Source organism: Neomonachus schauinslandi, chromosome 5, assembly GCF_002201575.2.
Source record: "Neomonachus schauinslandi chromosome 5, ASM220157v2, whole genome shotgun sequence".
In the NCBI taxonomy this organism is placed as follows: domain Eukaryota; kingdom Metazoa; phylum Chordata; class Mammalia; order Carnivora; family Phocidae; genus Neomonachus; species Neomonachus schauinslandi.
This window is the reverse complement of record NC_058407.1, coordinates 131,762,455-131,775,286: the sequence shown is the minus strand read 5'-3', so window position 1 is coordinate 131,775,286 and position 12,832 is coordinate 131,762,455. Positions and strand designations below refer to the sequence as shown.

Genomic DNA, 12,832 nt, shown 5'->3' with positions numbered 1-12,832 from the left:
AGTAACTTAGATGTTATCTGAGTTTCTCACTGATTTGGGGATTTTTAGTGATTCCCAAAATTTACAACCAACTCAATGCTAGCTACATTTTGATGATAACCACGACAAAAACCCAAGATCTTGGGGGGACAAGTAGGGAATTAAACTAATAGGAGACATCTTTCTTTGTTTCTTTTATTCCATTTTTACATATCCACCTCTTTGTCATTAAGTCACAATATTTTATCAAAATATACAAACAGCACAGATACTTAAAAATGTATAGCTAGAATCCTAGTTAAACAAGATTGACTGCTACAAGTAGCATGCGTGGGTCTTTTATCTTGAATAATGCCTAAAGGGAGACAAATGAGTCATCAAATCAAATTTAAGGGCATACTAAGAGATTGGTTTTCTTTTCTCTTGGAAGAATTATGCACTTCTTGTTACAGTATGAAGAGGATGGTAATGAGTGACTTCCACTGATCCTGAAATTAACTGAGAATGGGTGGATGGGGTGGTTCTATTGGCAGGACTAAATGATTCTATGTTGACATGATAGCCACAGTAGGTGTTTTATTAAACCCTCCATCTCAAGGACATGAGCTCCTCTTACTTTCCGTTTTTCTCTTTCCCGAGAATTTCATGGCTGATCAGAATGAATGGATTTGTAAATCTCAAGTTACAAGCTATGTTTATTGTGAAGAATTCCCACAAAAACCTATCCAGGCCTGCCCCTGCCACCATTTACACTTCCACAGATGTGAACAGAACAAAACGGGTTAGTGGTTACTTATATGCGGCTGAATGAAGTCCGTTCCTGCACCCGGTGTCGTGCTGTTTCAGTCTTGAGAAGTCTGTGCTCTCTGTGCCCCTCAGGTCATTGATCAGCCGTTGGTGCCCACGGGAAGAGCCACGATTTAGGGCAGTATTAACTTTTCAGGTCTTTTCACAGTGCAGAGGAGAACCGTCGTGCCAGTAAGTAACTATGGTTAGTAATGACCCAGCTTCAAGAGTGACCCCAGGAGAGGACAGGAGGCACCGAAGGGCGTGGTTATTAGTGAAGTGGAGTTGGCTTCTGCTGCAGATACAAAGTCAGTGAGGAGCTAAAAGGTCTCAGCCTGTATTATTGAGTGTTTCTTTTCTTTCCCAAGGTGAAAAGGAATCCAAGAAGCATCACTTGGACCAGTTCACAGACACAAGGCAAATTCCCTCGTGTGTCAGGAGAGGTTCCTTCAGGATATCAACCTCTCCATCCCTGGGTTAATGAAGGAAAAGTTTCTGAACATGTTCTGGTCCATACTGTTGATCAGGGCTCTGTCTGCAAACGACAGCCGGGGTTTCTCATTTAAGAATTCTTTGTCGAAATTGCTACAGTCATACGGTGATTTCTTGATCAGAGTTTAAGGGAGGAGAGGGAAAAAGGGAAGAAAATCAGCCACTGAATTAATATCTTCATTTCTGTTATCTAGGCTACAGTCGTTGTATGACAAAGTGGGCATTGCCGGTAAACAAGTAATACTTAGAGATGGTCATATGTGGATTTATGGAACATTCCCAAGATCCTGAGGCATTCACTTAGCAATAGTACAATTAAATTCATGTAAAGGAACTTCACTATATACATTCAGATAGGATCTCCTGCTTCTGGTTAATAGTTTACATGAAACAGGATTGGCAACCTTTGAAACAGTGGTGAGCCTAAATTTGACCTGTAGCCTTTCGGTCTTCAGGGGACAGTGTGGGGAAGGGGAGAGGGAAGGGAGGAAGGGTAGGAGGCAAGGTCAGGAGTTCTGCAGATAATATGTTCCTGTTCTTATATCAATATCCTTCACTACTGTTGGTTCCTCTACCCATGTTAATTTTATTATTAGCCACCTTGGACTGTCTTCCACAGACAGGTTGGGACTAGCTCCCCTCAAGCCACCTGGTCCATTGGTGCCCATGAGGAAAAAAACAATGTAAAAACAAACACCTATTTATAAATACTGCTTTGTATGGTGTACAATTCGATTTTTTTAAGATTATCAAATGTCACCCTTGTATATATGAGCATAACTAAGAGTCAGACTCTTCCTATCCTCAAGGGGACTCCTAGGCCGGTGAGGCCAATGGCCTGTGGCCTCTGCCTACAAATAGCTCTTTAGACAACACGTGAGGAAAATTCCTTCCTACTGGCAGAATCGAGAATTGTCCTGTAGGGAACGTGTAGATCAAAAGTCTGATTTTTAGGTGGACAGTATCAAGTTGATTGTAATGTACCATGGAAGTTGAGACATAAGTCACATTGTTCTGATGAGCCTAAAACAAGGTAAAAATGCATGTTGTCACAAATTATTAACTCATCAATTAGGCATGGCACGGTCACAAATAATAGTGCTAGAGGCCGGCCTGTAGAACCCTTAGAGCGTCCCCAGAGCTTGGGACAAATGTTGGGACTAACTCTGCTAACCCTGGGAAAATACTTGCTGCTTCTGGCCATCTACTATCCTGACTAATAGGAGTAGCTCTTTTCTAGAGTGAAGCACTCTGCCTTGGAATCCATGAGCCTGTGCCATCTCCATGCAAAGAGACAGTAGAGATGGTTTATATCTACCTAGGTCATTACTACTTTTTTTCCCAGTAATCACCAGGAATGGGTAAAGCTGGCAAACCTACCACTTCAAAAAAAATTATTTCTTATAAAAATTGTAGTAAAAATGTACCTAACATAAAAGTGACCATTTGAACCATTTTTAGGAGTATGGTTCAGTGGCATTACATGCATGCACCATTCTCAACATCTGCCTGCAGAGCTTTTTCATCCTAACCATGCTTTACTTTTGTCTTCACTTTATGGTGGCCCGTTCTGCATGTGGCCAGGTCGTTCTGCCTTTCCTTATGGAGGTTAGTGACTTTTGCTAGGGAGCATACACATGGGAATTTAGAGACCTGTCTTTTCCTAAGGCCCCAACTGACTTCTTCCTTAAAGAGAAGAACATGTAACAATCACCATTAGGGAATATAGTTATGTGAATGAATTACAAATGTCAGGCAAACTCGAATTAATATCATGGAAAAGATGGCTCCAAAACCCCTGACATGGAGAGTGACCATGGAGCAGGTAGGTACCCCGGGCAAAGGCTCCATATCTTATCTGAGAGTCACCTGGCACATGCGTGTTAAGTCTGATGCATGGACGCCCAGCAATTCATTTTCATGCAGGCACATGATTTCATCACAGAGGTTAGATATTGCAAACCAGAGTAACATCCCCTTGCACCCCACCCCCCCACCGGCCAGATAATCTGAATTATAATTAAGGAAGCACTTTCCTCCAAGAACTGAACCCAGGAGGGAAGCTGGGGCTCAGGCAGGGGTGAGGGGCAGGCAGGCAACCCTGGGTGGGGGGAGAAGCAAAGCGGGAATGGTGGGGAGCAAATGGTCCTGGTGGGTCCTTACCACTTTAGGCCGGAATGGTGGGTCAATCTCCTTTCGTTCAAGCTCTTCCCAGTTGATCTCCCGAAACAAAGGGTGCTGGCGGATGTCTCCCCTCACTCCCAGCCTCTTTTCAGGTTCCCTCACGAAGAGCTGAGCAAGAGCAGAAAGGGAGCAGTTACTTCTCAAGGGACTAGCCGGTCAGCCTCAGACGAGGTTGCATTTCTTAACCTAGAGCCAAAGGAATTTGACTCCACAAAGTTAAAGGCCCAGTGATTTGACACTTGCTTCTCTAACCTTATTTTTGTACTTACCAGTATCAACTGTTGCCTCAAGTCACACTGGTGACAACATTCTCCCTCAAATGAGCCTTCTGAATATTCCAGAATCTGGGCTTTTGCTTCCTTGCTCTTTGCCCTAGAAATGCTGTCTTTCAAGGGGTATAGACCCGGTTTGAAATCAGCCTTGCCCTGTGTTATGTAGGACTTCTGTCAGGTTACAGGACTCTGTGACTCACAGTGTCCTCACATGTAAAGTGAGTGAAGTGTCCTTCGTGCAGGGCTGTTTTGTGGGGGGGATAATATAACTACACACACACACACACACACACACAGACACACGTATGCACTGATTCCTGGTCTGTAAAACCCAACAACATAGAATAAGTGGATCATTTGTTGCTTAGTTGACTGCCCATTAATCGAGTTTGATTTCTGATAAAGCTACCTTCTAAGTAGAACAGTTCTGCTATGAAGAAAATCTCACTTTAGGGATAATATAAACCAGTCACCGAGAGTCCGCTTTGGACAAGGCATCTGCAAATCTGCTTGTAAAATAATATTTAATTCAAATAATCTTTAATATTTTCTGACTTGTTACATATATGTGTGTGTGTGTGTGTGTGTGTGTGTGTGTGCGCGCGCTGTCCCCTCTCCCGTTACTTTCCCCCATGAAGTCAAACTGAACATTGGCCAAGACAGGAAAGAAACTTGGAAACTCTTCAAACTCAAACACAGCAAGTCAAGAGCAGTACGGAATAGAGTCTAAACACAAGACCTGGGGAAGCAACGGGTCCCAAATGCCTGCAGTGGTTACTACTTTTTCTTACCCCAGCTAGATGTCTCTTTGGAAAGTGCTAGCTATAGGATGTCGTAAGGACACCGTGGGTCTCTGAAACAAGAACCACAGTGAAATGCAGTGATTTTCCAGGAGGCTGTGGCAGGACCTGACTTCCATTAACAACTTATTTACAGGGATCTCTTGCTTTTACCTATTTTAAGAATATCCAGTCTTTGTGTTTTTAAACACTCCTTTACTTGTCTTGCCTTCCTACTTGAAAATCTTCAAAGGCTCTACCAAACCCCCTGCCCCACAAAATCCCAAAACTAAAAGAACAAAAAACAACATGCTATAGCAAAGTAGATTTTTTTCCTTCTTTTTTTGTAATTATGATAATCTTTTTTTTAAAAAAAGTCCAATTATAATGCTCATACAACCACCTAGTATATTCACATGGTTAGTCGTCCTAACTCCCTCTCCCCCTTACCCTATGCTGGCCGCTGAGGCCTCTTAATGGAACTTAAGGTTCTAAAGCTCTGTTAGAAAACCACTAACATGAGGCTGTCACCCAAGAGACTTATTATCCACGTGGCCTCGGGCAAGTTTTCTGTCTCAATCTCCTCACCTGTAAAATGCAGGGTGAGCAAGGTCATCTCTATGCCCTGGTGAGTCCTAATGTCCTCTGCGCCTAGGTGGCCATCCCAGGCTCTCTGTGGCCTCTGCTGACACACATCCTTCCATTCCCACTGTAACCCTCTCTTCTGTCCAGACATGTCTACTCACGGAATGTGCCACCTGTCTTTCCTACCTCTGTCCTTTGCTAGTGACCTTTCTTTCTTTCAAGGAGATACCTCTCCCCACATTCTGCTCCCATTTCCTTCTCCCCATCTTTAAATCCCAGCCCACCAGTCTTTAAATACCCCCTCTTTGTGAGGCTTTCTTTGATTCCCTTAACACCTGGTGAACTCTCCCTGCCCTTCAAGTCAAGCTCATGGTCATATGGTTGATTCTGGGACTCATTCCAACCAATGTTCTTGGGGAGTCAGGCATGGTGCTAGATGTCTCAGCTGTATCATCCTGATTTTAAAAACAGATTCTAAAAGCAGATATCACTGTCCCATTGTCAGTTGGGGAAAATAAGGTTCAGAGAGTAGCCATGTTACTTGCTCAAGATCACAGATACAGCCATAGTCAGGGGTAGAGCCTGAATTGTAAGCAGCCCCTTTTTTTAAAAAAATTTTTTTATTGTTATGTTAATCACCATACATTACATCATTAGTTTTTGATATAGTGTTCCATGATTCATTGTTTGTGCATAACACCTAGTGCTCCATGCAGAACGTGCCCTCTTTAATACCCATCACCAGGCTAACCCATCCTCCCACCCCCCTCCCCTCTAGAACCCTCAGTTTGTTTCTCAGAGTCCATCGTCTCTCATGGTTCATCTCCCCCTCCGATTTCCCCCCCTTCATTCTTCCCCTCCTGCTAGCTTTTTTTTTTTTCTTAACATATAATGTATTGTTTCAGAGGTACAGATCTGTGATTCAACAGTCTTGCAAAATTCACAGCGCTCACCATAGCACATACCCTCCCCAGTGTCAATTACCCAGCCATCCCATCCCTCCCACCCCAACCCCCACTCCAGCAACCCTCAGTTTGTTTCCTGAGATTAAGAATTCCTCATATCAGTGAGGTCATATGATACATGTCTTCTCTGATTGACTTATTTCACTCAGCATAACACCCTCCAGTTCCATCCACGTCGTTGCCAATGGCAAGATCTCATTCCTTTTGATGGCTGCATAATATTCCATTGTATATATATACCACATCTTCTTTATCCATTCATCTGTCGATGGACATCTTGGCTCTTTCCACAGTTTGGCTATTGTGGACATTGCTGCTATAAACATCGGGGTGCACGCACCCCTTCAGAACCCTACATTTGTATCTTTGGGGTAAATACCCAGTAGTATAAGCAGCCCCTTCTTGATTCTGGTGGTGAATCTGAACATCTTCCCTTCATTAGCTGAAGTATCACTATATATAAATATTTTTTAAGAGTATTTTTTTTACTAGAGTGTAAGCTCGGAGGGCAGACACCATTTATATTTCTCCTTCTTCCAACCTCACACAGTGCCACGCACAAAGTAGATGCTCAATAAATGTTTGTTGAATAAGTGAGCGAGTGGTCCCACTTTATTACTTGCAGATCATGTCTTCAGTCCTCACTTTGTTAGCTTCTTGTTTTTAGCATATAGAACAGCATATAGAAAAGGCACCAACTTCACAGTGAAACCTTTTTTTTCTGTAGACTCAGACACCAGTGTAAGTCAACAGATGGAAAAGCAGATGGATTTTTTAGAAGCAGAGGGAATGAGTGACTGACCCCATATCTCTTCCCTTGAAATGATCATAATACCCTATTGACCTCTACTTCTTGGAAGCTAAGTAGGGTCGGGCCTGGTTAGTACTTGGATGGGAGACCTCTACTTCTTAAGCACATTTTGATGAAACAAGACGAGAGGGAAGATGTGAGTGCCTCAAGAATGGGCCAAAAACTAGCTCATGTTGTTATAATTAAAGACTGCAGTGAATTAAATTAGAAGCAACTGCCCTAGGCTGCATGTGCACCATGCTGTTTTCCATTAGATGTTCCCAGGACCATGTGGCATTTGATCCTAGGGCATCATGACAAAGCTTTCTGAGCCTGTTCTATGTACCTGTGAAATTAAAAAATATATCTTTTAAAAGATAAAATGTGTAATGAGAATATAATGTGATCTCCAGCTTTGAGACGCAAATTTCTTGCTAGTCTTACACAAGAGTAAGTTATTGTCTTCTCTGTCCTGCCACAAATCACCCCTCCTCCTTCCAGGTCCTGAAGATGACCAGTGACCTCATGGGAGGCCATCGGCTCTGTGCCACGGAAGCTGCACCGAGGGACTCAATGTTCACAAATGAAGACTTGCTTTTGTTCACAAAAGCTGTCAGAGGGTGGTTTACATTTCTAGGAAACAGCACACCTTGTGCACGAATGGCCAGGATGCAGCTGGAGTTTGTTAAAACTCATTTGACTGTCTGGGCTAGAACGCAGTGCTGGATTGCTGAGGACGGCCCCCAGCGCACAGCATCCTGGAGTCATTTCCCCTCCTCATTCCCTCCTCAGATCTTTCTATAGACGGGAGAGGTGTTTCTGTTTGAGATCACTCATCTCCCAGCAGTTTCCAAATAAATGGGCAGGACATCCTGGATGGACACGTGAGGGAGAAAGGGGTGTTTCTTTGGCAAGAGTCAACTGAACAGCAGTGTCCCAGTTGTGATTCGTGATGGAGTACCACCTCTTCCACCATGTAGTTGGTTCATACACGACGTGCATCCTTGCCCGACGACAGCTAAAGGGGATAGAGTCTGATGTGGATGCCGCTGCTGTAACAGATGCTGCTTTTTCAGAGGACCAATTACTTCTGGGTTTTACAACATTATACATATAATTCCCTAGAGGAAGTTTCTCAGAAATGATACTACCTTTGATCTTTGCAGAAAAGGGAGCTCAAGGATGTGGGGGACTGTTGGATCAAAGTTACAGAGCAAATGGGGAGCAGAGATGAAACTAGAGGCCAGTCTTATTGTCAGCAAATTGCACAAGGGAAACTAATTTTTATCAGCCCAATGGCTGGAACACGGGAGAGGACTTTCTTCCTCATGGAACAAGGACAGGGAATTTTTACTAACTCACAGGGGAAAGAATAAGCCCCATCTCCTCCACATGGTTGTAAAACCATTTTCACTAACTAGTCCCTCCCTCCCTCATTCTTTATCCTCACTTGTCTTGGTTTCTGCTCTGTTCAACCTGATTTATTTTCCACCCTCACAGCAAATCTTTTTCCTGCTATTGAAACTGTGCATGGTTTGGTCTTGGTATTTGCTAACATTTTGCCTTAGATTTTATTTTGTTTATAAACTTTTTATTTTGAAGTAATATAGTGTCTTAGTCTGCTTGGCCTGCTGTAACAGTGCCATAGACTACATGGTGGCTTAAACAATAAACACTTACTTATTACAGTTCTGGAGGCTGGAAGTCCAAGATCAAGGTGCCAGCCTGGGCAGTTCCTGGTGAGGACCCTCTTCTTGGCTTGTAGATGGCCACCTTCCTGCTGTGTCCTCACATGGCCTTTCCTTGGTGAGTGCACTTGGAGGGGGAGAAATCTCTCTCTTCTTCTTTGTATAAGGGCACTAGTCATCATGGTGGCCCCACCCTCATTATGTCATCTATGCCTAATTATGTCCCAAAGGCTTCACCTCCTATAATCATCACTTTGGGGGTTGGGGCTTCAATATAGAATTTGGGGTGGGCACATTCAGTCCATACATATAGATTCACAGGATGTTAAAAGCTAGTACAGGTGGGGACGCCTGGGTGGCTCAGTCGGTTAAGCATCTGCCTTTGGCTCAGGTCATCATCCTAGGGTCCTGGGATCGAGTCCCGCATTGGGCTCCCTGCTCAGTGGGGAGTCTGTTTCTCCCTCTCCCTCTGCCTTCCGCTCCCCCTGCTTGTGCTCTCCCTCTCCCTCTCTGTCAATAAATAAATATTAAAAAAAAGCTACTAAAGGTGTCCTGTCTACCCTTCACGCAGCTTCCCCTAATGCTTATATCATATGTAATTACAGTGTGATACCCAAACCAGGAGACGGGCATTAATACAATGTGTATGTCTAGTTCTCTGTCATTTTATCCCACGTGTAGATCTGGGTAACTACCATGACACATTAAGACCCAGTACTGTCCTGTCAGCACAAAGCTGTCCCTTGGGATACCCCTTTACAGTCATACTCCCTAACCCCCACTGCCACTAATCTGATTTCTGTCTCCACAATGTCCTTTCCAGAATGTTACACAAGTGGACTCACAGAATGTGACCTTGTGAGGCTGGCTTTTTTTTTTTTGGTCACTCAGCCTAATGCCCTTGCGGTCCATCCAAGTTGTTTTGTATATCAGTAATAGTTCATTTCTTTTTACTGCTGAGTAATATTTCATACACATAACTCCTCATCTTTCCCCCTCCAACTGGAAGCGATCCTTTCTTCCTACTCAATCTTTCTGTCCTTTGAAACCATCCCTCCCAACATTTATTTCTGATTAACTCCACCTGGCCCCGTTACTCCTTCACCCTCACTCCTAGGCAGGAGCTCTCCCAGATCCCGAGGCGGAGCTAGGTTTGGGAAGCACAGCTGTTGAGTTTTATGGAACATCAACAGGTGAATGTGGATCGCCTCCAGGCAGCACCCCAAACTGTTTCCTTATTTCCTCCTTCTGGTGGGTTTTGTTGGATCAGGCTTTCTCAGTGTCCTGTCAACATTTGTACGTTGAAACCCTAACCCCCGATGTGAGTGTACCTGGAGGATTGGAGCAATTAAGGCTAAATGAGGTCATATGGGCAGGAACCTGGTCCAATAGAATTAGTTAAGAGGAAACAGCAGAGAGCTCTTCACTCGCTATGTGAGGACAAGGCAAGACGATGCCTGCCTGCAAACCGGGAAGAGAGCCTCCACCAGAAACCAACCCTGCTGACCCTGCTCTTGGACTTCCAGCCTCCAGAACTCTAAGTAAATGTGTGAGTCCCTCAGTCGGTGATATTTTGTTACAGCAGCTGGCGCCAACCATGCCTCACCTGAAGTCATGTGTAAAAGAAAAGCAGCGACTCTAAGAATGTTTGAACTTGCCTTTATGTAAAGCAAAATTGCTTCCATTCCAATCCTAACTTCATTTTTACTATAGTCTTTTTAATTGGTTAATTTTGGAAATCAGCTTTCATTTTATATGTGTGTTGTTCAGTTATTGAAAGTCTATTGGTCGTTCCGAGAGTTTCCTGGGTTTATGGCTTGTTTGGATAACAGAAATGGAAAGATGCATTGAACTGGCTCAGATTTCAAATGCCATTAGCCTTGGGCTAGGTGTCCTGGGAAGGCTTTGTCAGCACTTTAGATTCAATATCTTGATTCCTGGGGGAGAGCTCTAGAGTTGCCTCAACATCTCAAAGACTCTGGACAAGTTTTCAGTTGTATATGAGAGCAGGAGAAAGCTGATGCCCTTTACATTTAAGTCCAAGTAGTTCATGAGAAAAAAGCAGACTAGTGAAAAAAGATGGGCCTGGTCATCTTTTTTTAGTTCAGATTTTAAATCCACTGATAGGTTCTAATGTTGAAAGGTCTTACCCTATTCTCCCTTTTCAATATAAAGACACCAAGGCTGGAAATTAATTCCCTAAATGATGCCTTTAAAAGCCAGCTGAGATAAGAGATGCTAGAATTTAAAACACCTGTATTCTTGGTCCACTTCTTTTAGATTTGTTAGCTTCTTGATCACACCGGTACATCTCCTTGTCCAAATAGTTTCTGGACAGCTCACTGAGGGCAGGTGGTTGTTATATGTGATAGCATGTTGTAGTACCGTGATTTATTTTATTTTATTTTTTTTTGTACTCAAACACTGTATTCTGTATCCTCTACAAAGGTAAACTGGGACTCTAAAATCCAAATCTTTAATGATGGCTCTCAGGTGTTTCTTATAGCTCTTCATTGGTTTGGCCTGGAAGCTCCCGGTTCACGGCAAGCGATTCTCAGAGCCCAGTTTGCCTCCATGGCATTACCAGTTCTGCATTGATTCTGGGCTATCATGATCAGGGGTCTGACTCCTGCTTTGATGGTGAATTCTAGAGATTGCTGCAGAGGTAGTGACAGTCTGAACTCTGAGCTATAGGGGGAAAATGCATCAATATTTCCAGTGGACGCAGGAAGGGAATGTGGCAGGAGAGCTGGTCTGCATCATTTTAAATACTGCCTGAAAGGCTCATTCAGCAGGCAGTGAACAGTGGGGGGGTCTCAGTAAGATGGAACATCATGGAATTGGTATCTAATGTCCATCCTATTGGTGCCTCAGTTGAAACAGATGGTGAGCATCCATTTAAATCCAGTTCGAGATGACTATTTTTTACCATATATAAATCGGAACCTAGAAATGAATGGGAGTACCAGTCAGAATACCTAATACTAAATCTATGGAGTCTCCTTGACTTCATTTCTTACCTTCACTAGAAGGTCCTTTGCCTCCTTCTCAAGCCATCGAGGGTAAAAGGGATTGTCCATACGGATGGAGTGGAAAAGCTCTTCTTCATCTTGCCCGTGGAAAGGTGACTGACCAATTAGCATCTCATAGAGGAGAACGCCAAAGGACCACCAGTCAACAGAATGGTTGTATTTCTGACCCAGCAAGATCTGTGTGACCAAGACGCAGAGATGTAATTAATAAACATGAGGTGGATGAGTGAAAACCCTGCTTGAACTTTTCAATACCACTCAGTAAGTAGTTGATGGTGATGACAGTATGTGGTTTTAACACAGATCACACTAAAAACTATATCTTTTGAGAAGCTGATGATTGAATAGAAATGAGTGGGCAGTGCCAAATTGAGCAAATATTTTTTGGTTTTAATTTTTACTTCTCCTCTGGCCTTATGTATAACAACTGACCTGTGCCTTTAGCTTTCATTTTCCCACCTGTGATGTGAAGACTTGGGTGGTAGACTCGGACCTCAGGAAGCTGGTATGTATCTATTCTCTCCTGTGAATAGCTAAACCAAACCCACATGTTTTACTGACTTCTACTGTCCTGAGACTTCGCATAAACTTTCAGTAGGTCTAAAGAAGTCATCTGATCAAATACATTCCTTAAAGCCACAGTTGTATAACTAACGAGTCCCATCTGTGGTCACCATTAGAGTCAGATTTAGTGGGGCACCTGGGTGGCTCAGTTGGTTAAGCGTCTGACTCGTGATTTTTGGCTCAGGTCATGATCTCAGGGTTATGAGATTGAGCCCATGTTGCGCTGGGCAAGGAGACTGCTTGGGATTCTCTCTCTTCCTCTGCCCCTCCCCCACCACCCCACTTGAACACTCTCCCCCCCCCCCACAAAAAAAAGTCTGATTTAGGGAGTATGCCAAAAGAGACTAGGATAACAGATTTCAGATCCAGAAATCTGCTGAGAGTGGTGTGCAGCTTGACAACGGTGCTTTGAGTAGAACTGGTCTTGTCTTTTTTTTTTTTTAAGATTTTATTTATTTGATAGAGAGAGAGACAGAGAGGGAACACAAGCAGGGGGAGTGGGAGAGGGAGAAGCAGGCTCCCCACTGAGCAGGGAGCCCGATGCGGGGCTTGATCCCAGAACCCTGGGATTATGACCTGAGCTGAAGGCAGACGCTTAACGACTGAGCCACCCAGGCGCCCCAGGTCTTGTCTGTCCTTTAGGGAAGTGGGTTTCAAGTCTGGGATCCCACCTAACTTTTAAAAAGATTGCTACCCTTTCACCAATCCACTCTCCT

The 12,832-nt window shown here is 43.7% G+C and overlaps 1 protein-coding gene across 2 annotated transcripts in view; it reads right to left on the bottom strand.

The window, feature by feature from the left end:
- Positions 1–1,214: 1,214 nt before the first annotated feature.
- PRKCQ (protein kinase C theta) overlaps positions 1,215–12,832 on the bottom strand; it is a 122,407-nt gene continuing 110,789 nt past the window's right edge. The window contains exons 15-17 of one of the 2 annotated variants that reach the window (XM_021696707.1): positions 11,541–11,729; positions 3,421–3,549; positions 1,215–1,370 (exon numbers count right to left, since the gene is read on the bottom strand). In XM_021696707.1, the coding sequence (XP_021552382.1) occupies positions 1,215–1,370; positions 3,421–3,549; positions 11,541–11,729 (474 nt within the window). The remainder of the gene's footprint in view (positions 1,371–3,420; positions 3,550–11,540; positions 11,730–12,832) is intronic. The other variant, XM_021696708.2, reaches the window with a different exon arrangement.